Source organism: Dendrobates tinctorius, unplaced genomic scaffold (assembly GCF_039654945.1).
Source record: "Dendrobates tinctorius isolate UK_male_01 unplaced genomic scaffold, ASM3965494v1 ptg000015l, whole genome shotgun sequence".
Taxonomy (NCBI): domain Eukaryota; kingdom Metazoa; phylum Chordata; class Amphibia; order Anura; family Dendrobatidae; genus Dendrobates; species Dendrobates tinctorius.
Window position 1 is genome coordinate 35,440,929 of NW_027361683.1, and position 27,153 is coordinate 35,468,081.

Consider the following 27,153-nt stretch of genomic DNA (forward strand, 5'->3'; position numbering starts at 1 on the left):
TGACCTTCGTCTCTGTTCATGTAAACTATTGAATGTAAAGAAGCACTCCCACAAATCTTTTCAATGCCTAAACCTGAGTAAGGCCACTTTCACACGTTCAGTATTTGGTCAGTATGTTACATCAGTACCTGTAAGCCAAAACCAGGAGAGGAACAATCAGAGGAAAAGTATAATAGAAACCCGTCACCACCTCTGTATTTATCACCCACTCCTGGTTTTGGCTTAGGCCGAAGTGTGCTAATATTCTCTCCAGTAGCCAATTTTACCAATTTCCAGAGTGCTCTTTTGTTCTTCTGGGTCACGTGACTTCTATCCCGACTTCACGGATCACATAGCGCTTTCTATGAGCCGTAAGTGTCTTTTACCATGTAAGTTTATAGGCTGTCGGAGTGATTCTCCATAGGCTTACATTGTAAAAGCGACTTCCGACTCACATATGGAACCCAGTGTGATCTGGATTATCATTCTATACCTATTCTCTACACTACACAATATTTTTTGCAGTTTTGTCATTTCTTTGTTTCTCCACTTTCTCTACCCATTGACTTCATTGTATTAAAACCACAGCAAGGGAAAATCATGTAACAGACATTCCTCTTCCATAGAAAGTTTAATTTGTCATAAAATAGTGTGTTTAACACATCTTTATCACACAGTTTTTATCTGTCCCGAATTTGTACTTCACATATAGTGAAAGCTGTTAGGATATATTCACATTAAGAGACTGAGGTGGTGTTTAACCCCCTCGCGACTATCACCGTACTAGTACTGCTCTGCGGGAACTGCATTTCTGCCCTGAGCAGTACTAGTACGGCGCGGCACTCACGCTGAGCATCGTGGCAGGTTTCATCTGTATGTGACAACTGACACCCCGCAACAACGCCCACAATCGGTGCCAACACCGATCATGGGCATTTAACCCTTCTGATGTAAGTAGTGACAGCGGCATAGAGCAGCATCGTGCATCAATGGGGCTCCCTGCATGCTTTCATCAGAATATCGAGATGTGATCACGTTGTTTTGGTGGTCTCCATGGAGACCCCCCGGCTCCAAGATGGCAGCGGGGTCCTGCAGGGAGGAGTGGCTTGTGAACGCCTGCTGGGAGCAGGCGTTGGCATGCCTCCTTACCTGCCTGTCAGATCACTGATCTGATATTCTGCAGTGCAGTGTCAGATCAGCGATCTGATGTAATATAGTGATGTCCTCCCATACTGGGACAAGTTAAAAAAAAAAAAATATATATATATATATTATAAAGTGTAAAAATATATTTTTTTAAAAATCCCTAAATAAAGAAAATGTTCCCAACAAAAGCTTCCACTCAATCCACAAAAAAGCAAGTCCCCACTCAGATCTGTCATCTGTTAATGGAAATATAGGGGGCTTCCATGTTACTGGCCAGGGCTGCCACTAGGAATTTCAGGGCCCCATACCGGCAACATTTATGGGACCCCCCTTGAGACTATGCCCAGGCTCCACCCCTCGATCTGTCCACATTCAAAATATTTTTTAAGCTGCCACCATAACAAGGTAATGGTCAATGATAAGCGGTCATGAAGGAGCGCTTAGGAAACAACCCAGGGGCAGACAAGGAGGTCAGGTCTCCACCGCAGCTCCAGCCGAAAACCTCCAATGGAGGATAGGAGCAATGAGAAAATGGAAAACGGTCTTAGGAGCGCAGGAAAGAGACTCAGACAAGAGATGGGTTTAAACCACAAAGCGTTTTGACGGGGGATCCGTCTTCATCAGGTAGATGTCATGACAAGGTAGACTCTTTTGGCTGGGCCCTACTCTACTCTAATCTATTAAACATTTGTTAAAATATCCAATACAATTTAGGAATATTTTTATTTTTCAATTTTTAAAATGACCAATAATATCACATACAAGGGACAAATACCACTGCACTATGACCAGACACCATATTACCACCAGATAGTGACCTATAATACCACATACAAGGAACAAATACCACCGCACCATGTCCAGACCACATGTTACCACCACATGATGACCAATATTACCACATACAAGGAACAAATATCGCCAAACCATGGCCAGACAACATATTACTACCACATAGTGAATGAATACTACATTACTGATCAGTAATCAAAAGCACAATACTAATATCACCATAAATGCCATTATACACAGGAGATCTGTACTTGGTATGCAGTGTCTGTGTACAGGTAATACAGTGCTCACCGGTGACATTATACACAGGAGCTCTGTATATAGTGTAAAGGTATTACAGTGATCACTGGTGACATTGTACACAGGACCGCCATTGTACAGGTAAAACACTAACTCACCACTGACGTCTCTAGATGAAGTCCTTGATCTTCGCTTTTCATCTTCATCCAGCACAGACCGCCATCACTTCTTCCAGCCAGGGCTCGTTTCTGCAGGAAATAAGTTATCTAGAGCACCACTTGCAGAACACATTACTTATTTTTTTTTTCCCAAATTCTAAACTACACCAGATGAAGAAAAAAAGGTGACAGTGTTGCTCTGCACAGTATAGGACCGCCTCCCCCATTTAAAACAGTATTCTCAAAATATAAAGTACAAACAACACTGCAGTAATAATATCCCTTAATTAGCCCCTATGGTAATAATATACCCCCCCGCCCCCCCCCCCCCCATGTGTCATGTGTCTCATTCTTGGCTCCAGCCATATGCTCTCCCATCCTGCCCCCATGTGATGTCCCATGATCCTGCCCCATCTGTTTCCATCCTGCCCCATCTGTCTCCATCCTGCCCCATATTCCTTCCCCATCTATCTCCATCCTGCCCCCGTGTCTTCCATTCTGCCCCCGGCAGGATGGAGACACATGGTCCATGCGTCTCCATCCTGCCGGTGAAACATATTGCAGCTTGCCGCTTTCAATAAAAATAAAAAAAAACTTTTTCCTTACCTGGCCGCATTCTTGCGGTGTTGATCTCTCCAGGCGTTTCAGGCACGCACTTGCCGGCGAATGACTGATGTCTTACTCCGGCGATGTGCGTGCTGACGTCAGCTGCCAGCCTTTGATTGGCTGGCGGCTTTAGCTATTGCCGTACGGGCCCGCAAGGCAATAGAGTAACTGAAGACGCAGGTTCAGTTACTGCATCGGCAGAATCCTGATCGGGCCCCATACGCCAGTCAGGGCACTAATGCCCTGATGGCGCCCTGCTGGTAGCACAAAGGCTCTGGAAAAGCGAAATGGCTCCTTGCCCCCCAAAAGAAATTCAGTAAATTGTCCTCTCCCAAATCCAAATGCCCCCCTCCTTCCTTCTGAGCCCCAGTGTGTCTAAACAGCATATAGTGCCCACATGTTTGGCATTTCTGTAGTGATGAGAGCCCACCTAATTTTCAGGTGCGTGTCTCCTCAAGCATGAGCTGGGCATAAAGTACTGGTGGCTGCAACGTACTGGTCACTACAGCGTGTACTGGTCACTACAACGGCAGTTAGCAATTTTCACTCAACAACATCCACTGCTGCCTGTTTCTGGAAAACACCCATGGAGTCAAAATCGTCACTACATCTGTAGATAAATTCCCAAAGGGGAATAATTTCCAAAATAGGGTCGTTTGAGGTGGATTCTGCTTTTCTAGCACTTGGGGGGCTCTTTATATGGAATCCACAAACTAATCTAGGAAAATCTGCGCACCAGGATGTAAATAGCATTCTGTCCATTCTGAGTCACTCCGTATGGCAAAGTAGTACTGTACAGCCACATATGAGGTATTTCTACATTCAGCAGAAATTGTAGGACAAATTTTGTTGCCATTTTTACCCATTTCCCAGTGTGAAAATGTAAAACTTGGGGCTAACACACAGTCTTGGTGGTAAAAATGTAAATTTTTTGTGGGGAAAAATGTGATTATTTTATTTTTTTTTTTTTTTTGCGGCTTAATGTTATAAACTTCTGTGAAGCACCTGTGGGTTCAAGGTGCTCAGTACACCTCTAGATAAGTTCCCTAAGGGGTCTGGTTTCCAAAATGGTGTCACTTGTTGGGGGTTTACCCCACATATGGGGTATCAGCATGCTCAGGATAAACTGCAAAACCAATTGTATGGTCCATTTTCTCCTGTTACCCTTGCGAAAGTAAAAAAAAAAAAAAAAATGGTTCTAAAGTAAAATTTTTGTGAAAGAAAAGTAAGTGTTTTAGTTTTTGCTTCCACATTTCAAAAATTCCTGTGAAGCACCTGAAGGGTTAATAAACTTCTTGAATGTGGTTTTGAGCACCTTGAGGGGTGCAGTTTTTAGAATGGTGTCACTTGTGGGTCTTTTCTATCATATAGACCCCTCAAAGTGACTTCAAATGTGATGTGGTCCCTAAAGAAAATGGTGTTGTAAAAATGAGAAATCGCTGGTCAACTTTTAACCTTTATAACAAAAAAAATTTGGTTCCAAAATTGTGCTGATTTGTTTTTTTCACAAGCGCATATCATATCAAAGAAATGTTACCACTATCATGAAGTACAATATGTCACAAGAAAACTGTGTCAGAATCAGCGGGATCCATGGAAGCGTTCCAGAGTTATTACCTTTATAAAGTGGCAGTGGTCAGTATTGTAAAAATTGGCCCGGTCAAGAAGGTGAAAACAGGCTAGGTCTCAAATGGGTTAAACCCCATCTGAGAGAGAAAAAAAGACTTGCAGTTTTCCAATGCATTAAAAAGCTGCACATTTTTTACAGGTGATATAATAAACCACAGTGGAAAATCGCATGCTTACTTCAGATGTCTTCCACCAAACCGCAATCAATACTTGTGCTCTTGCCATTATAAAAATCATTACTTAATGATCTTCAGAAATGTGTTGTTTGATCTTGCACAGATCAGTTGAATCTCAAGATCTGTAAGATGTGATGGAAAAATAAGTTTGTTATAGAGCTCCCATTGTTCTGTTTTTAGGTGTGATGCTAGCAGTCCATACATCAGACCTGTCGGGTACTGTCAAGAGTCCAGCATTTCACTGACAACCCCACCAGGTAATTTTTTTTTTTTTTGTTATATTATTTTTTTTCACCCATTAAATTCCAGACGATAGCATGCAGGAACTTAACCTTTATAAAACCTGTTTTTCTCCATCGCTTCATTGGGGGACACAGAAACCATGGGTGTATGCTGCTGCCACTAGGAGGCTGACACTATGCACAGAAAAAGGTTAGCTCCTTCTCCGCAGTATACACCCCACCGACCGGCACTAATTTCCTCAGTTTAACTTAGTGTCAGTAGGAGGTGGACACGGGCCTTTCATTAGACCCATATCTACCTCAGCGTGCGTCGTTCCCTTGCAGGTTTTGGAGGGATATGGAGTGAACAGTCACATCCGTACTCCCACAAAGAGACTATGAGTACGGCGTGTACTGCCACCCCGTATCCTCATAGCTCTCCACGGCAGGACCAAGAGCCCCGAGCACGGATGCGTGTCAGGCAATCCACCTGGTCCTCGCCCCCTGTCTCCCACCCACTAGCCCACCAGAGCCTGTTGGTCTGGATGAGACGCAGACCTCCTTCTATGGAAGAGGACAGGATCATGATAAGGTACAGGTTTTTGCTGAGAGGTAAGTATGGGACCCCGGAGTATCATCTCGTCTCCCTGCCTCCCACCTCTCCCCAGCTACACCTCTCTCTTATTTTGGCCAGCCATGCTGCAGGCTTGGGTACCTTGCGGAGCGGGCGCCCTAAGTGACATCCCCAGGTGTCACGGCTCCTTTCAGCAGCCTCTTCCTCTCTCTGCGCCCCCCTCCTCGGCTGCACTTATCTTGTTTCGGCTCAACAGCCGGGCGGCAGGCATGGATCCATTGCGGGGCGATCGCGCGACAGTGCAGCGTTGCAGCCCCGCGCTCCCCGCTGGCAGGCGTACCTACTCCAGGCCCCGGCTTCTATTGCGGCCTTGTTTGTCGTTGCAGCCACGCCCCCCGCCTTTTTCCTTAAGCGGGCTTCTCTCCCGCCCGTTCTAAGCCCGCCCACCGCTCGCTCCCTCCCATTCTAGGCCGCCCTCCGCTCTTTCCCTCCACGTCTGCGCTCCGGAGGCGGCGCTCAGCAGCGGGCGGTACCACCTTTGGCTGCAGTTAACCCCGCCCTCCCTGTCTCCACAAGGAAGCGCGCATTTTTTCTACCGGGCTCTCAGGCGGCCGCCATTTCCTCCAGCCTGTCAGCTGGACTCCTTCGCCGCTTCTGTGGCCCTGCAGATACTGACGAGCTGTGCAGCAGCGCTCGCTGAAAGCATCCACAGGACACCGGACCGTGAGTAGCTCTGCATCTGCAGACTGACACCCTCCTCTGCCTTCTGTCCCCCATCCTTCCGGCACTGCTCCCATCCAGCCCGCTGCCCAGGAGCCCCCTATTGCTCCACGTGAGAGCGAATCTCCCATTCCTGACTGGGCGTCTTCCCTATCTCAATCAGTGGCGTATCTCACCAGGGTGTCTCAGTCCCTAGTGGCCATTCTTGATAAGTTGTCCCTGGACTCCTCTGCAGGACCCAGCAGGTCACAAGAGGTTCCACCTGAACCAGCCAGCATGAGCCGCAAAAGACCCAGGCAGGATCTCCAGCCGGAATCCTCCCCTCGCTCCATCTCACCACATAGTCCTTCCCAGCAGTTTCCTTCCCGTGCATCCTCACCTGAGTCAGGCGAAGCGTTCTCGGATGTGCCATCCGAGGAGATTTTAGAGCTGGATTCGGACCATACCGCGGACATGAAGGTTACGGTACAGAACCTCATTGCAGCAATTAACCATAGTTTCGAGATCACAGACTCCCCTGCGAAACCCTCAGATCAGGAGGTTTCGTTCAGACGGGCAGAAACACCTTCCAGAGTCTTCGCTCCTCATTCTGAGTTTGCCAAGCTCCTCACCAGGAAAGGGAAAATCCGACCAGGCGCTTTCAAAGAGGGAAGCGCCTCGGCGTGCTGTATCCATTCTCTCAAGAGCTTACCGACAACTGGTCGGCTTCTCCCTCTGTAGACGCTCCTGTGTCCAGACTATCTAACAGCACGGTCCTTCCGATTTCAGGTGTGGCGGCTTTGAAGGATTCTAATGACTAGATCATAGAATCCTTAGCAAAGTCAGCATTCGAAGCGACTGCGACGGTGCTAAGCCCAGCCTTTGCCTCCACTTGGGTAGCAAAGGCCAAAGCTGCTTGGACGGAAGATCTCCGCCAAGGCATTCTTGATGGAGCCCAACCAGAGTGTTTGGCCGAGATAGCCAACCAGATCTCCCATGCCGGGGATTATCTGATCTCTGCCTCCTTGGATGCCGCCTCTTGTGCAGCTCAAGCGTCCAGCAACTTAGTTGCAATCCGGCGTACAATTTGGCTCAAGGCTTGGCAGGTGGATTTGTCGTCTAAAAAGTCCCTTACCAATCTGCCCTTTCAGGGTGCGCGTCTCTTTGGATCCCAGCTGGACCAGATTATCAAAGACGCCACTGGGGGGCACAAGCTCTATTCCTCAGTCCAAGCCTCGTAGACCTCCTCCAAGGTGTCAGTTTCGGTCTTTCCGCCGCATCGCGACGGCAGAATCTTTTTCCAACCAACAAAGGCCGCAAGCACGCCAGGATAGGAAGAAGGTCTCCTTTATGCCCACTCCATCCTGGCGATCTCACTCCTCCCAGGGCAGAGGGTCCAGAACTGGAAGGTCCACCTCGGCATGACTATCTACAAAGCCCCGAGGCGCCTTTCCAACTGGGCGGCCAACTCCTTTTCTTCAGGGACATCTGGCTTGCCTCGGTGGAAGACGCTTGGGTCAGGGAAGTTGTATCCTCAGGATACAAGATAGAGTTCGTGTCTCAGCCCCGGGATCACTTCTTCGAGTCCCGTCCTCCAAAAGACCCCGCCTTAGTTCCGGGCGTCTTTGCATCCATCGACTCGCTTCTCAGTTCCGGGGTCATTGTGCCCGTTCCGAAACAGGGCGATTCACAGGGTTTTACTCAAACCTGTTTGTAGTGCCGAAAAAAGGCGGCGCGGTTCGGCCCATTCTGGACCTCAAACTGCTGAACAAGAGGGTCCGCCTGCGTCATTTCAGGATGGAGACCCTTCGTTCAGTAATGGCTTCCATGGAGGCGCAGGAATTCATGTGTTCAATAGACATTCAAGATGCCTATCTGCATGTCCCCATCTTTTACGGGCATCAGAAATTTCTGCGTTTTGCGATTCATCAGGACCACTACCAGTTTGTCGCCCTGCCGTTCGGTCTCGCCACCGCGCCCAGAGTGTTTACAAAGATCATGGCGGCGTTGATGGCCCTGTTGAGGATCAGAGGTCTCGTACTCTTCCCGTACCTCGACGCCATTCTAATCAAAGCTTCGTCTTTTCACTATACTCTCCAAAGCCTTACCATCGTTCTCGACACCCTGTCCAGTTTTGGGTGGCTCGTAAACAAGAGGAAGGCCTGCCTCGTTCCGACTCAACGTCTTGTGTTTCTAGGCTTATTGTTCGACACCCGTCGATCGAGGGTCTTTCTCCCGGAAGAGAAGTTGATCTCTGCGGTGAGATATTCGATCGCTACAGAGCCTAAAGCTTCCATCTTTCCGGTCAGCCATGAAAGTCTTGGGAAAGATGGTGGCGACGACGGAAGCGATCCCCTTTGCTCAATTTCACACGAGACCGCTTCAACAGGCCATTCTGTCTCGGTGGAACAGGTCCGTTCTCTCCCTGGATCGTCCAATTCGCCTCACGTTCCGGGTCAGACAGTCCCTCAATTGGTGGCTGACGTCACCCCTCATTTCCCTGGGCCGGTCATTCCTTCCGATTTACTGGCAGATAGTGACAACGGACGCCAGCCTTCTCGGCTGGGGAGCTGTGTTTCGCAATCAGATTGTTCAGGGTCGGTGGTCGACCCAAGAGGCAACTCTGCCGATCAACGTCCTCATATATAGGAAGGAGAGAAGTCCGGCTTTCAGGATCGCGCTGTTCCAGTCCAAAGTTCACAAGGAGTTAATCCAAGGACCAAGCAGTGATTATAACTTTCTTTTTATTCCATAAACTCTACGCGTTTCGTGTACACACTGTACACTTCCTCAGGAGCAAAGTTACACTGGCATCACATTCCATTCTCCTTATATACTAACTCCCCCAGGAAGTGAGGTAGGTGCTCATTGCACTTAAAAAAAATTCACACATAACTATCAACATAATGTAAAATCACTAAAATTCATCTATAAAACACACTTCTATAAAAACACACATATGTAAAACTTCACACTAGAAAAAATGTAAAACATTATAATAAAATTATGATTATACTCAATAAAAATCTAAAATTCTTGGTACATCATATCAATTAGCAGAACAACATACACAAATCTCTTATATAACCGCACTTATATTTTCCTTTCAGTATTAACCCTTCATTCAACATATTATACTTTTACTTTCCTTATATTTCTGCATAACTATAGAACTGCATAACCGCATGAATTCGCACAGACACAATATAATTGAAGGTTTTATGTTCCATGGAGTATCAAAACATTGCACTATAAAACATGGGAAGAAACCATGTATTAAAGTGGCCCCAATTGATTATGTTTCAGAAGACACTGTGAAAAGGAGTGTCATTCTGATGAGAAAGGAAATTTACTGGATTCATAGGTTGCAGACTCTGCAACCATACGGTTTAAATGAAATATCTGACATCTTTAAATAATTTTGGTGCTCTGCATATTTGTCTAAGGATTAGAGTAGTATTGGCATCTGATAATTGTGTGATGTCCATGCTATAACATTACAGCAAGGGAATGATCATATCGCTAACATATAAAGAGATACAATTGGCGGTATTTTACTATGATTGGAATAGTTGGCTGGTGCCTTGAAAAGGAACTGACAGCTCTGGAGATGTGGAGCCTTTGGCTGAGAGAACAGAAACGTTTCTTGAGTGCAGAGCAGGGGTCTGCTGTGCAGGATCGAATCCGCATAGGAGTACATACATTAATTAGTATATGATCATCTGCCTGAAATATAAGGAAAGTAAAAGTATAATATGTTGAATGAAGGGTTAATACTGAAAGGAAAATATAAGTGCGGTTATATAAGAGATTTGTGAATGTTGTTCTGCTAATTGATATGATGTACCAAGAATTTTAGATTTTTATTGAGTATAATCATAATTTTATTATAATGTTTTACATTTTTTCTAGTGTGAAGTTTTACATATGTGTGTTTTTATAGAAGTGTGTTTTATAGATGAATTTTAGTGATTTTTGTGATTTTACATTATGTTGATAGTTATGTGTGAATTTTTTTTAAGTGCAATGAGCACCTACCTCACTTCCTGGGGGAGTTAGTATATAAGGAGAATGGAATGTGATGCCAGTGTAACTTTGCTCCTGAAGTGTACAGTGTGTACACGAAACGCGTAGAGTTTATGGAATAAAAAGAAAGTTATAATCACTGCTTGGTCCTTGGATTAACTCCTTGTGAACTTTGGACTGGAACAGCGCGATCCTGAAAGCCGGACTTCTCTCCTTCCTATATATGCAATTCTAGTGACAGGCTGATTGCTGCAGTTCATCGGATCCTACCCATTTGTGCTTATGGTTGTTGTGTTCCACACAACTGAACCAGGTGAGTGGATCCATATCTGTGAAACGTTTATACCATTGGATAAGACCCTATTGTGCGCTTCTGTCTCCCCCTTTTTTTATGATCAACGTCCTCGAGATACGGGCGTTTTTTTCATTCACTGGGAAAGGCTTCTCAGGGGTCTGCCGGTCCGGATTCAGACAGACAATGCCACAGCGGTGGCATATGTCAACCACCAAGGAGGGACTCGGAGCTCCTCGGCTCTAGCGGAAGTGTCCAGGATTCTCCACTGGGCAGAGGTATTGGTCCCAGCGATATCCGCAGTGCACATTCCCAGCGTGGACAACTGGACGGCCGATTTTCTCAGCCGCGAGGGTCTCACGGCGGGAGAGTGGTCCTTACATCCGGACGTCTTTCATCAGCTTTGCCGTCGTTGGGGGACTCCGGACGTGGACCTGCTGGCGTCTCGCCTGAACAGGAAGGTCCCACAGTTCGTATCCAGGGCCCGAGATCCTCTCGCAGTGGGCGCCAATGCTCTGACCATTCCCTGGTCGCAGTTCAAGCTCCCTTATCTGTTCCCTCCCCTTCCTCTTCTTCCCAAGCTGTTGAAAATCAAGGCGGAAGGGGTACCAGTCATCCTCATCGCTCTGGATTGGCCCAGAAGGGCTTGGTTCGTGGACATTCAGTCTTCTCGCGGACGCCCCCTGGAAGCTTCCAGGCAGAGCGGATCTGCTGTCTCAAGGTCCAATCTGCCATCCCAATTCTCTGCCGCTCAATTTAACGGCGTGGCTGTTGAAACCGCGGTTCTGAAGCGTTCAGGTTTTTCAGATCGGGTTATTCACACCATGATCCGGGCTAGAAAACCATCGTCTTCGAGAATTTATTATCGTACATGGAAGGCCTATTTCACTTGGTGCGAGGCCAATGACGTTCCGCCCATGTCCTTTTCTCTCCCTTCTATCCCGGCGTTCCTCCAGGCAGGCCTAGATGCGGGCCTTGCCCTCAGTTCTTTGAAGGGTCAGGTTTCAGCGCTCTCCATTCTTTTTCAGAAGATGTTGGCCTCCCATCCGCAGGTCAAAACCTTTCTTCAGGGAGTGGCTCATACGGCACCTGCGTACCGCGCTCCCATGGATCCATGGGATCTCAGTCTGGTTCTGGGGGCTCTTCAACGGTCTCCCTTTGAACCTCTCAGGGAAGTCTCCCTGTCCCTTCTCTCCTGGAAAGTGGACTTTCTGGTGGCCATCACCTTCATCCGGCGCGTGTCGGAAATGGCGGCCCTTTCTTGTCACCCCCCCTTTCCTGGTGCTCCATCAGGACAAGGTGGTCCTGCGGCCCCCGCCTTCCTTCCTAAGGTGGTGTCCACGTTTCACCTAAATGAGGACATTGTTCTCCCGTCTTTTTGTCCGGGTCCAATCCACCCTCTGGAACGCTCCTTGAACAAGCTAGACCTGGTCAGGGCCATGAAGGTCTACCTGGCTAGGACGTCTCCCTTGCGGAAGACAGACTCTCTCTTCATCATTCCAGATGGTGCGCGGAAAGGTCAGCCGGCCTCCAACGCTACCATTGCTCGCTGCATCAGATCGGCAATTTTGGAGGCCTGCCGGGTAAAGCATCGAGTGCCCCCTCTGGGAATTAGAGCTCTCTACCCGGGCAGTGGGTGCCTCCTGGGCGGTGCACCACAGAGCTTCTGCGCAGCAGCTCTGCAAAGCGGCAACCTGGTCTTCGATCCACAAGTTTGCCAAATTTTACAAGGTCCACACCTATGCTTCGGCGAATGCCAGCCTAGGCAGAAGGATCTTGCAGGCGGCGGTGGTGAGTCCGCTGACCTGATGGAAGTTTGTTTCCCACCCCAGGGACTGCTTTGGGACGTCCCATGGTTTCTGTGTCCCCCAATGAAGCAATGGAGAAAACAGGATTTTTGGTTGCTTACCGTAAAATCTGTTTCTCGGAGCCTTCATTGGGGGACACAGCACCCTCCCATATTCTGCAACTCCTGTTCTTAGGTTGTTTGTTGATTACAGTTGAGTTGTCTGTTCTGTTTTCATTTTGTTTTGTTACTTCTCCTACTGCTTTCTCACTAACTGAGGAAATTAGTGCCGGTCGGTGGGGTGTACACTGCGGAGGAGGAGCTAACCTTTTTCTGTGCATAGTGTCAGCCTCCTAGTGGCAGCAGCATACACCCATGGTTTTTCTGTGTCCCCCAATGAAGGCTCCGAGAAACAGATTTTATGGTAAGCAACCAAAAATCCTGTTTTTAACTAATCTTCAAAAATTATAGCCCCCCCCCCCCCATATACACTATATGGACTTGAGTATAAAAATTGGTTGTATCTTATTTCAGTGCAGCGCTACAATTCATTGAGCTCTTTAGAACGAGCTATTCATGTATAGCCAGGTCTCCATTTTATACACTTGTGGCAGTTGGAATAAATGAGAAAATCTCTGTGAACAGGTGCCAGTAAATACATCCTCATGTTGGATGTGAAAAGGAGTGGGGGAAGCAAAGCTGTAACAAAAATAGAATATTATCCAATTGTGTTTTCCCATGTGTAGGTTATATTGTATTGTAATCCTAAAATGAAATATTGGTAAATGTTCTGAACAATTGATTTGCTAGCACTTTCTCAGTAGTACTACAGATCCCTTATGTTCTAACCAGATGAGGCCTTTATCACCCATGTTCTAGCTATTTCATCGGGAGGGGCTCAACTGCTGGGAGCCCCTCCGATTGCCACAGCAAAACACTTTTATCATAGAGTGGAGGTGTGCATTACTTAGCAGAGAGTGGGGGGGGGTGCATTACTTAGCAGAAAGTGGGGTGTGTGCACTACTTAGCAGAGAGTGGGGTGTGTGCATTACTTTGCAGAGAGTGGGGTGTGTGCATTACTTTGCAGAGAGTGGGGTGTGTGCATTACTTTGCAGAGAGTGGGGTGTGTGCATTACTTTGCAGAGAGTGGGGTGTGTGCATTACTTTGCAGAGAGTGGGGTGTGTGCATTACTTTGCAGAGAGTGGGGTGTGTGCACTACTTAGCAGAGAGTGGGGTGTGTGCACTACTTAGCAGAGAGTGGGGTGTGTGCACTACTTAGCAGAGAGTGGGGTGTGTGCACTACTTAGCAGAGAGTGGGGTGTGTGCACTACTTAGCAGAGAGTGGGGTGTGTGCACTACTTAGCAGAGAGTGGGGTGTGTGCACTACTTAGCAGAGAGTGGGGGGTGTGCATTACTTAGCAGAGAGTGGGGGGTGTGCACTACTTAGCAGAGTGTGTGCATGCTTGACTGCATTCATTGTCTATGGGACTGCTGGAGAAAGCTGAACCCAGCGCTCTGGTGGTCTCCTGGAGCAGCTGATGAGCCAGCATACTGCAGCTCCTTTCTAATGGGATAAGTGTCCCCCACTGGTGATCCTTGAGAGTCCCAGCATTCTAACTCCATCCCCCAGCATTCTAACTCCATCCAGTTTAAAAGTTATTCCCATGGATAGGTAATAACTTGTTTAAACTGGAATATTCTTTTTAAAAGCTTTGCCATCCAGATGCTGTGTTGGTATGACTAGATGTGTGAAATACAGAGACACCCTCCCTCCTGCATTGTACTGTAAACATTGTTGTATCTGCACCGAAAATTCATAACAAATCTGCAATGTGTGAATTCATCCTAATGTGCTGAGCAAACTGTCACACATTTCTCTGTTGCTTAGACTATAAAGATCCTAAAACGTTTTCTTGGGGGACATACCTGGAGAAGACTGGCACACAAGCAGCCCCAGCAAGGGCATTCAAAGTGGTGAATATCTGCTTACATGTGTACTCTGTCTGGTAATTGGCAAGCACTTTGTATAGTAAAATAGTAGCACGCCATATTCTTACATTTTGCAACTAGAAACCCTTTCATGCATTTTTAACCTCATGCTTTTTGGACCCCCTGTTTTTTAAATTCTCACTTTTTTTTTCTTGTTTCCAGCGCCCACCACATGGGTTCCTGCCACAGATGAAATTTGAGGCTGTTGACAAGAGAAATCCTTTGTTAATCCGAGTCTGCACAGTTATTGAAAGAGAGGAAAACCGCATCAAGGTGACCCAAATCTAAAATTGATGCAGACTTTATAAAAATTTTGGAAAATATTTGTTAGTTTGGCAGCCACAGATGCACTGACTAGGTGGTGATTGAGCATGTTACAAGGTGCATTTACACTGCACACACGATAGCCGTGTATAGAGCGTTGAGCGCTCATTTCCCTATGGCTTTGCAGTCAAAATAGGTGGCAGTTCTCCTAATCATGTAATCAATACATACTGTCACTGAACATCAGGGCTGTGGAGTCGGTAAGCCAAACCTGCGACTCCGACTCCTCAATTTCCCTTCCACCGACTCCACGACTCTGACTCTGACATATATTGCTTATATTTAAGTGAAAAATTTAATGTAGTACAATGTGAACATCAGACATTTAATAATTTTTATGATACAATAATCAAGACATTTAGATAGAACATAATATAATACTGTATTTATTGGAATACAAATTTAGAACACAACAAACTGTAATAAATTGTAAATATGCAATAATATATATATATATATATATATATATATATATATATATATAGATTACATATATATGTAATAAACTATGTAAGTGGCAAAAAACAGTTTTCAACAAAAACATACTAAATAACATTTGTGCAGTCTATGAATTTGTTCTAAGAAATAGAATTGCCTCCATCAGATCCTCCTTCATAGATGACCTAAAACCTGACCTAATATTTTAAGGCAAGAGAACAACCTCTCTACACTAACTTGGGTTGGAGGCAAAGCCGTAACCACATGGGCAACATCTCTAACAATTTCCATGTATAAAGGAATTGCCTCATGCACAGTCAGTTTTGATGAACGGTTGAATTTTTCTTTTTCTTTGAGAGCAAGTGAAACATTTTGCTGAAATATGGTCAATCTGCTTGCTATAGGAGACGGAGTGAAATCTTTATCCTTGCAGCAACGCTTTGCCTGCTCCATATCATCCAAATACTTGTCAAAGTCAAACGCCTCATCTGATGAGGATGAAGATATGGCAGCAGTAGCACTGTCAGGACCCAAGTCCTCTTGCGCCTGGCAGTCCTCCTGTAGGCCTCTCATCCTAACTGCTACCTCAGAGCTTCTTTTCCTTTAGTAAGCTGTTGATCATCAAGCAATATACGATGACTTGGGTCCACATAAACAGCTGCCAGAAAAATTTTATTTTCCAATAGCTGTGTCTCTCTCCGTTTCATTGAAGCAGAAATGCCATCTGCGATTAAATCTCCTCTTTGAGACAGGCAAAATAGCAAGTTCTTCCACTCCCTTATGAAAATGCCAGGAGTTAAATCCTCAGCTTGTAATTTTTTAGTCACGGTAAATAGGTGATTAAGCAATTCCTTCAATTCAGCCACCTGTGTCCATTGACCTTCATTTAGGGTTACCTGAGGGTTCGCCATTTCTATAAGAAACGGTTTAAGCCAGGATCAAAATTAGGGGGGGGCAGAACCTCATACTGTTCCGCAGAATCTCATACTGCACACCTCAGCTGCTGCAGAACCTTATACTGCACACCCCTACACTTGAAAATAAAGCCTGCACCTTAAGATGTGGTGAATGCAGTCTATTTATTCCAACTATCAAGTGATGTTGATGTGTTACTGAAGACGAGCAATGCCTATCCTGGGCGTCCTTTTGGACAGCTATGACGTGTACCTGACTGGTGCTAAAAAAAAAAAGGAGTGTTCGTCTGTGTGCTATCCGGCTTTCATTCTTTTTGGTAGATAAGATATGGATAAATGGATAGATAGAGCAGATTTCTAATCTGCTTTTGCTATTGAAAACATTATCTATGAGCTCAAAAACCTTTCAGGTGATGCGTTTTTTTAAAAATCTGATCTGCTTTTGCAGCTGAAAAACGTATCCTCAAAAAATGCAGCAAAAACGCTGTGTGTGAATGTAGCCTTAGAACAGCCATTTATAGGACATTTCATAACTTTCCCAAATTCCTATGAAAAAATATTCAGCACATTCTGCATTGAACTACTGTACCCAATTTATTATATATTTTAGGAGTCAGTCGGACCATTTTATACCGACTCCACGACTCCGACTCCACAGCCCTGCTGAATATGCCTTTAATTGCTTACATGACGAGATAAAGAACACATAATGGAGGGAAAGAGATTGAAAGTTTTCATTTCTTAGTGTCTGTCTTCATGATGTTTTTCACATATAGCTGGATATTGAGATCCACAGCCTTATAACACTGTCCTGTATACCTCCTATCTGTACCGTTACCCATGTCATTGAAGACAAATCCAACAGGCGTTCTCGAGTACAATCAGTAGTCATATATCGTCACAAAATCATTAAATATAAATGTACAGGGACTTTACTTTTGATTTGACCAGAGTAAGTCACAAATAATTTACAGCAGGATTATATCTGTTTTAGCTCCATTTTGATGGCTGGAGCTCACTTTACGATTATTGGGTGGATGCTGACAGTCCCGACATTCACCCAGTAGGTTGGTGTGCAAAGACTGGACATTCTCTACAGTTGCCTCCTGGTAAGAGAAGATTTACCTCAACTTTATTTTGTTATTTACGTTCTGTAAAAAACAATCATTATTATGTTACTTTTGCTAATTAGTAGTAATATGTCATCAATGTAAGGGCCCTGTCACACATAGTGACGCTCCAGCGATCCCGACAACGATATGACCTTGTCAGGATCGCTGGTGTGTCGCTACATGATCGCTGGTGAGCTGCCAAACAGGCAGCTTCACCAGCGATCAGCAACAGGAGGGCAACAAGCGACGCACATCGCTTAGTTACCCACTGTGTCCCTTAGTTACCAGCGCGCTGGTGCAGGGAGCTGGTAACCAAGGTATACATCGGGTTTCTAAGCAGCGCGCGGCACTTAGAAACCCAATGTGTACCTTGGTTACCAGCTTCCTACACCAGCGCGCTGATAACTAAGGTACACATCGGGCTTCTAAGCGCTGCGCACCGCTTAGAAACCCGACGTTTACCTTAGTTACCAGCGCACTGATCGCTGGTCTCCCGCCTGTCACACGCAGCGATGCGTGCTGGCCAGCGATCAAAAAAATGTCCAGGATGATCAGTGATAACCGGCAGAGGGGCCAGTCGCTGGTCAGTGTCACACACAGCGAGATCGCTATGTGTGACGGGGGCTTAATGGGCGGGGGTAAATCAATGCTGTTGTAGGGCAAGTAGTACTTTTGGAACTTCTGCCAATTGTAAGCTCATTGAGGGTGCCCGTTGTATTCCTTATAGCTAGTACTAATATATTTTCTCTATCGCTTCATTGGGGGACACAGGAACCATGGGTGTATGCTGCTGCCACTTGGAGGCTGACACTATGCACAAAAAAAGTTAGCCCCTCCTCTGCAGTATACACCCCACCGACTGGCACTAGGTTAATCGGTTAGTGAGAAAGCAGTAGGAGACGCAACAAGATAGAAACAAAACAGACCACTCAAACTGTAACAATATAACTCCGTAAATAGAGCTGATAAACATGGGAGGGTGCTGTGTCCCCCAATGAAGGCTCCAAGAAACAGATTTTACGGTAAGCAACCAAAAATGTGGTTTTCTCCATTGCTTCATTGGGGGACACAGGAACCATAGGACGTACCAAAGAAGTCCCTGGGGAGGGAACAGCAGAAACTCCGTTCAGGTCGGAGAACTCAGCACTGCCACCTGCAAGATTCTTCTATCTAGGCTGGAATCCGCCGAAGCGTAGGTATGGATCCTATAAAATTTGGCTAGCATGTGAATGGAAGACCAGGTTGCCGCTTAGCAAAGTTGCAGGGCGGATGCCCTATGGTGTACCGCCCAGGAGGAGCCCACTGCCCGGGTAGAGTGAGCCTTAATCTCTGTTCTTGATCCGATAAGCCTCCAAAATTGCAGTTCTGATCCAGCAAGCAATCACAGCCTTGGAGGCCGGCAGGCCTCTTAGCGCACCTTCTGGAATGATGAAAAGGAGTCAGTCTTCCTAAAGGAGGTAGTCCTAGCCAGATAGACCTGCACCGCCCTGACCAGGTCTAACCTATTCAATGAATGCTCCAGAGGACGAGCCTGAGCAGGACAAAAGGAAGGGAGGATAATATCCTCATTTAGGTGAAAGGCGGACACCACCTATGTTTTTCATATCTGTATTGCATCTGTATGTCCATTTTTTACGTCCTGGTGCAATCCGTGTGTCCGATTATTGTCATCCATATGGCACATGTATTTTAGTTTAATTTTTAAAGTAAAATCCTACCACTTTGATAACTTGTATGTCATATCATGTGTTTATGCCATCAATGTAATGTCTGTGATTACAGCTAGTCACATACTTCTTTACAAGTCATTAAAATGTGTATTTTTATGCCAATGACATCAGTTCAAAAAGAAAAGCACAAAGATTAATTATAGAACCCACTCTTGGAGGAAGGAGAACCAGGAGGCACACTGTCTGTGAAGGACTGCTAAAGTGTATATTGCCTTCAATGTTGGCGTGTAGCATAGCATACTGCACATTTAGTTGGCCTGATGATTTGCCGATTGTGTACTGTGGAGGCCTTTCCTTGCTGTGTGTACAGGTGGATTGGCTACTATCATATGACACTGCTTGGAGGGTGTATAGTAGGGCATATGAGTAGCGGGAGTTGAGGGAGGCAGAGGATTTTTAGGTTGAGCAGTAGTGTGACCATGACCAGTCATGCTCCATGTCTCAAGTGCTGAAAAAAACATTTTGTGGCATCATAGGGTGGTGCTCCTGAATCTTAGTGTTAAAATGCATGTTGGCTCTTAAATTCAGGAACACAGTGAAGACAGTGATGCAGACTACGGGCTAAAGCATCCTCACTATCCATCTCTAGAGATCTCTAAGCTATTGCATAAACTGATGATCTATCATTGATACATTAGAGATGGTGTCCTTCCTTTTTGGCCTCTCTTAGACCACTTGCTTGCAGAAGCCAGAGCTGTGGCCTTAAGCAGTGGTTGACACTGGAGTTGTGTTCTGGATAGTGGCAGGTTCCAACAGGAGCTCAGATGGAATCCATGGTTCTGTCCAGAGCTAGGTCTTTAATCAATTCTGCTGTAGAGGTCTCTTCTTCACTACTGACTTCTGCACCTGCATTTGCACCTTCCTCGGAAACTGGAATTGGGCAAGACCTACTTTGTGTTTGAGCTATAAATAAAATGTATATGAATGACTGTCCCAGATTTGATGTAGCCATTATCTTCATACTTAAGACATATGCATGCAAATCAATGACTACAGACACTTAGTTCAGCTGCTGCAGGTACTTATGGGTGTTTGCGTGGTACCACAGACCCACTTATTTCTACTGTATTTCCTTTTACGTGGTCATGGCAGGGGAAACATTAGGGGTCATAAGGTGTCATTAAACTGTATAAATGGTGGGACACATACTTTACAGTATCAAAGGGTTGATTGTTGCTACAGATCACTATCATTTCAGAAGGGGAGACGTTATATTGAGGCATGAACATCTTGCATATCTCGGCCCTGCAGATTCTTTTTTCTGTAGCTGTGAGCGGTGAATCTACTATCCCAAAGTTCATTCCTCTCTAGCACAAGAAAATGGGGTCTCTGAAGAATTGCTATGTCATCCTTCTTCTACGCTAGATTTCTAAAACTTAATATGGACAAAACAGAATTAATCATCTTTCCCCCATCTCACGTGACCCCCCCCCCCCCAACAGACCTATCCATTAAAGTAAATGGCTGCCCACTCTCCAGTCCCACAAGCTCGCTGCCTCGGGGTTATCCTTGACACTGATCTCTCTTTCAAACCACATATCCAAGCCCTTTCCACTTCCTGCCAACTTCAACTCAAAAATATTTCACGGATCCGTACATTCCTCGACCAAGAATCTGCAAAAACCCTAGTCCATGCCCTCATCATCTCCCACCTTGACTACTGCAACCTCCTGCTCTGTGCCTCCCCTCTAACACTCTCGCACCCCTCCAATCTATTCTAAACTCTGCTGCCAGACTAATCCACCTTTCCCCTCGCTATTCCCCGACCTCTCCCCTCTGTCAATCCCTGCACTGGCTCCCCTTTACCCAAAGACTCCAGTTCAAAACCCTAACCATGACATACAAAGCCATCCACAACCTGAGTCCTCCATACATCTGTGACCTCGACTACCGGTACTTACCTACACGAAACCTCTGATCCTCACAAGATCTCCTTCTGTACTACCCTCTTATCTCCTCTTCCCACAATCGCATACAAGACTTCTCCCACGCATCCCCCCTACTCTGGAACTCTCTACCACATCATATCAGACTCTCGCCTACCATGGAAACCTTCAAAAAGAACTTGAAGACCCACCTCTTCCGACAAGCCTACAACCTGCAGTAACCACCGATCCACCAAACCGCTGCACGACCAGCTCTGCCCTCACCTACTGTATCCTCACCCATTCTTTGTAGATTGTGAGCCCTCGCGGGCAGGGTCCTCTCTCATCCTGTACCAGTTGTGACTTGTATTGTTTAAGATGACTGTACTTGTATGTATTATATATACCCCTCCTCACATGTAAAGCGCCATGGAGTAAATGGCGCTATAATAATAAATAATAATAATTGTAAAGAAGGGCATTACTTATAACACGGCGAAAAGCTCAGCAGCCTAAAATGTGTGAACTTTGTAAAAACAAGATGATATAGTTACCGATCCATAGAAATGTCTGACATAGACATGAAACCAATATGTGATCGTCTTTTTTGCATACCCATAGACATATAATGGGCGAGCCTGGTCCAAAATACAGATCAGAGTAGTGTATGCTGTGATTTTTATATGCGCAGTCTTTCGGTCCGTGTGTAAAAACGCTCATGTGAACTGCCACTTAAACTAGTATTGGTCCTTCTGCTGTCCGTGTGCTGCCTGCTTGGCATGTGGACATCACACGTCCCCCAACGAGAATTGGGCATGGGATATAATAACTGTAGGAATATGGGATGAGTGTGACAGAGGGGAATGAGGTTTATCAGCCTTTTGTACATCTTGTTACTTGTTTTCCCGTAGAGTTCGGCTGTGAACACTTGCGTTTAATCTCATTTTGTAGCAAATATAACTTCTACTACGTCATAACAAGTTCTGCAATGTTTTATTATTCTTTTGAATATATTAAATAAATTCTGTAAAATGCAAATCAAGGCAGCAAAGAATGAGACAGAGAGACTCCTTGTCAGAGAAAGTAAAAATCCAAAATATTCTTTAACTACATAAATAGTAAGAAACTAAAAAAAATGAGTGTTGGGCCCCCTTAAAAATAGTCTGGGTGAAATGGCGGATGAGGAGGAGGAAAAAGCCAATGTGCTAAATTATTTTTTTCAACAGTATTTACACAAGAAAATCCCATGAAGGATAACATGATCAGTGATATAAATTCTCCATTAAATGTAACCTGCTTAACCCAGCAGGAAGTACGACGGCGTCTGAAAATCACTAAAATTGACAAATCCCCAGGCCTGGATCGGATACACCCCGGAGTACTGCAGGAATTAAGTACAGTCATAGATGGACCATTATTTTTAATCTTTAAAGATTCCATAATAACAGGGTCTGTACCACAGGACTGGCATATAGCAAATGTGGTGCCAATATTCAAAAAGGGGACAAAAACTGAACTTGGAAATTATATGCCAGTGAGCTTAACCTCAACTGTTGGTAAAATCTTGGAGGATTTTCTAAGAGATACTATACTGGAGTATCTGTAGAAGAATAACCTCATGACCCAATATCAACATGGGTTTACAAGGGACTGTTTCTGTCAGACTAATCTGATAAGCTTTTATGAAGACGTAAGTTCCGGACTGGACCAAGGAAATGCAGTGGACGTGGTGTACATGGACTTTTCAAAAGCTTTTGATACAGTGCCACACAAAAGGTTGATACATAAAATGAGAACAAGGGAGATAGGGGAAAATAAGTGTAAGTGGGTTAAGAGCTGGCTCAGAGATAGGAAACAAAGGGTGGTTATTAATGGAGCACATTCTGACTGGGTCACGGTTAGCAGTGGGGTACCACAGGGGTCAGCATTGGGCCCGCTTTTTAACATATTTATTAATGACCTTGTAGGGGACATGGAGAGTAGAATTTCAATATTTGCAGATGACACTAAACTCTGCAGGGTAATCAATACAGAGGAGCAGCGTCGGACTGGAACACCTTGGGCCCACCAGAGAAAATCATTCTTGGGGCCCACTATGTAGCTGCATAGAGTTAAATACCAGACCACCAATTATGCGGTAAAACACGCTAATATCCGGGTATAATATAAGGTTGTACATGTCTTAATTATGTAGCAGGAGTTGGGGTAGCCCCCTCATAGAATATAAAGCAGCCCCCTCACATAGTATAATGCAGCCATCTCATAGAATATAATGCAGCCATCTCATAGAATATAATACTGCCCCCCTCATAGGGTATAATGCACCCCCTCATAGGGTATAATGCACCCCCTCATAGGGTATAATGCACCCCCTCACAGGGTATAATGCACCCCCTCACAGGGTATAATACTGCCCCCCTCATAGGGTATAATACTGCCCCCCTCATAGGGAATAATGCACCCCCTCATAGGGTATAATGCTGCCCCCTCATAGGGTATAATACTGCCCCCCTCATAGGGTATAACACTGCCCCCCTCATAAGGTATAACACTGCCCCCCTCATAGGGAATAATTCACCCCCTCATAGGGTATAATACTGCCCCCCTCATAGGGAATAATGCACCCCCTCATAGGGTATAATACTGCCCCCCTCATAGGGTATAATACTGCCCCCCTCATAGGGTATAATACTGCCCCCTCATAGGGAATAATGCACCCCCTCATAGGGTATAATGCTGCCCCCTCATAGGGTATAATACTGCCCCCCTCATAGGGTATAATACTGCCCCCCATAGGGTATAATGCACCCCCTCATAGGGTATAATGCTGCCCCCTCATAGGGTATAATACTGCCCCCCTCATAGGGTATAATACTGCCCCCCTCATAGGGTATAATACTGCCCCCTCATAGGGAATAATGCACCCCCTCATAGGGTATAATGCACCCCCTCATAGGGTATAATGCTGCCCCCTCATAGGGTATAATACTGCCCCCCTCATAGGGAATAATGCACCCCCTCATAGGGTATAATGCTATATAGATATATAGATATAGAGTTAGATAGATATAGATAGAAAGATAGATGTAGAAATAGATAGATATAGAGATAGATAGTAGATAATGGATAGAAAGTAGATAATGGATAGATATAGATAGAAAGATTCATAGAGATAGATAGAGATAGATATAAAGATAGATATAGAAAGAAAGATGGATAGATAGATAGATCGATAGGTAGATAGATATAGAGATAGATAGAAAATAGATAATGGATAGATAGATATAGAGATAGATAGCTATAGATAGAAAGATATAGAGATAGATATATAGATAGAGATAGATAATAGATAGAGATATACAGATATAATAATAATAATAATAATAATAATAATAATAATAATAATAATAATAATAATAATATAGACATATATAGATATAGAGATAAATATATATAGATACATGGCTATAAATAAAAATAGATATAGAGATATATAGAGATAGATAGATATAGAGATAATAGATATAGAGATAATAGATATAGAGATAATAGATATAGAGACAGATAGATATAGAAAGATAGATATAGAGATAGATATAGAGATAATAGCTAGATATAGAGATATGTATAGAGATAGATAGATATAGAGTTAGAAAGATAGATATAGAGAGATATAGAGATAGATAGAGATAGCTAGATAGATGGATAGATAGATATAGATAATAGAGATAATAGATAGATATAGAGATAGATATAGATATAGAGATAGATGGATAGATCAATAGATAGATAGATAAAGAGAGATAGAGATTGAGATTGATAGATAATGAGATATAGAGATAGATATAGAGATATAGTGTTAGATAGAAAGATAGCTATAGAGATAGATAGATATATATAGAGATAGATATGGATATAGAGATAACAGATATAGAGATAGATAGATAGATATAGCGATAGATAGATAGATATAGAGATAGATAGATAGATACAGAGATAATATATAGATAGCTATAGAGAGAGAGATATAGAGATAGATATAGAGAGAAACGGATATATATATAGAGATAGATATAGAGATAGATAGGTAGATAGATATAGAGATAATAGATATAGAGATAGATAGATATAGATATAAAGATAGATAGAGATAGAGAGAGCGGTAGATAGAGAGAGAGAGATAGATACAGAGATCGATAAATAGATAGAGAGATAGATAATAGATAGAGATAGATAGATAAAGATAGATAATAAATATAGAGATAGAGTAAGATAGAAAGATAGAGATAGGTAGATATAGATAATAGAGATAGCTAGATAGATAGTAATAATAGATAGATATAGATAGATTTAGATAGAAAGATAGATATAGAGATATATGTAGAGATAGAAAGATAGATATAGAGATAGAGCGATAGATAGAGCGATAGATAGAGATAGATATAGATAATAGATAGAGATAAATAGATAGATAAAGATAGATAGATATAGAGATAGATATAGAGATCGAAAGATAGATAGATATACAGAGAGATAGATATAGAGATAGAGATAAATAGATAGATATAGAGAGAGATATAGAGAGAAATAGATATAGATATAGAGATAATAGATATATATAGAGATAGATAGATATAGATATAGAGAGAGATAGATACAGAGAAAAGATATAGAGATAAATAGATAAAGATAGATAGATATAGAGATAGAAAGATAGATATAGAGATAGAGCGATAGATAGATATACAGAGAGATAGATATAGAGATAGAGATATATAGATAGATAGCTAGAGAGAGATAGAGAGAGATAGAGAGAGATAGAGAGAGATATAGAGATAGATAGAGATAGATAGAGATAGATATAGAGATAGAGATAGATATAGAGATAGAGCGATAGATAGGGAGAGATATAGATATAGAGATGGATAGATACAGAGAAAAGATATAGAGATAGATAACGGATAGATAAATAGATAGATAGGTATAGAGATAGATAGATATAGATATTAGATAGAGATATATATATAGATAAAGATAGATAGATATAGATGGTAGCTAGATAGATAATAAATATAGAGATAATAGATATAGAGATAGATAGAGTAAGATAGATAGATAGACATAATAGATAGATATAGAGATATATAGATAGATATAGAGATAGATGTAGGATGTAGAGATAGAAAGATAGATATAAAGATAGAGCGATAGAGATAGATATAGAAATAGATAGATATAGATAATAGATAGAGATAGAAAGATAGATATAAGAGAGAGAGAGATATATATAGAGAAATAGAGATAGATAGACAGAGAGAGCGAGAGAGATATAAAAAACAAAACAAAACACAATACTCACCTCTCCTCCTCGCTCCCACGCTGATCCCGGCTTCAGTGTCAGGAGCTGCCCCCTCTGCCAGACACACAGCGGGTGCGCGATGTAGTGACGTCATCGCGCACTGGCTGTGGGCCAGGAGCAGAGAGGACTGAGGGCGGCGCCGGCCCTGATTTACAGCTGTAGTCTGCAGAGCAGCTCACTGGGCTGGGGGCGGGGCCTCTGGGGGGGTGGAGACCTGAAATGAGATTCACTGCTTCGCAGTGAATATTCATTTCTCTTTAGCAGCGGGGACAGGGGCTCCTGCCTCCTGACACCTGCTGCTGCTCCGCTGGCAGGGGCCCCCTGGAGCAGCGGGGGCCCTAGGCAACTGCTGGCCCTGTATGCCAGCAGGTGCCAGGGCCCACCGGAGAATCCACCGGTTCCCCGGTGGGCCAGTCCGACGCTGCAGAGGAGGACAATTTTATATTACAGGAGGATTTATGTAAGCTAGAAGCTTGGGCTGATAAATGGCAAATGAGCTTTAATGGGGATAAATGTAAGGTCATGCACTTGGGTAGAACAAACAAGATGTATAATTATGTGCTTAATTGTAAAACACTGGGCAAAACTGTCACTGAAAAAGGCCTGGGTGTATGGGTGGACGACAAACTCACATTTAGTGGCCAGTGGCAGGCAGCTGCTGCAAAGGCAAATAAAATAATGGGATGCATTAAAAGAGGCATAGATGCTCATGACGAGAACATAATTTTACCTCTATATGTCACTAGCGCGACCACACTTAGAATTCTGTGTACAGTTCTGGTCTCCGGTGTATAAGAAAGACATAGCTGAACTGGAGCGGGTGCAGAGAAGAGCGACCAAGGTTATTAGGGAACTGGGGGGTCTGCCATACCAAGACAGGTTATTACACTTGGGGTTGTTTAGTTTGGAAAAGCGAAGGCTTAGGGGTGATCTTATTACAATGTATAAATATATGAGGGGACAGTACAAAGACCTTTCTAATGATCTTTTTACTCTTAGACCTGTGACGGGGACAAGGGGGCATCCTCTATGTCTGGAGGAAAGAAGGCATAATCACAGACACAGATTCATTACTGTAAGAGCAATGAGACTATGGA

General features: G+C 44.1%; 1 protein-coding gene across 2 annotated transcripts in view; it reads left to right on the top strand.

Moving 5' to 3' along the window:
• LOC141076150 (lethal(3)malignant brain tumor-like protein 4) overlaps positions 1-27,153 on the top strand; it is a 140,311-nt gene that overhangs the window by 54,511 nt on the left and 58,647 nt on the right. For both annotated transcript variants that reach the window (XM_073563494.1, XM_073563485.1), the window contains exons 12-15: positions 4,907-4,983; positions 14,214-14,299; positions 14,477-14,587; positions 16,985-17,099. In XM_073563494.1, the coding sequence (XP_073419595.1) occupies positions 4,907-4,983; positions 14,214-14,299; positions 14,477-14,587; positions 16,985-17,099 (389 nt within the window). The remainder of the gene's footprint in view (positions 1-4,906; positions 4,984-14,213; positions 14,300-14,476; positions 14,588-16,984; positions 17,100-27,153) is intronic.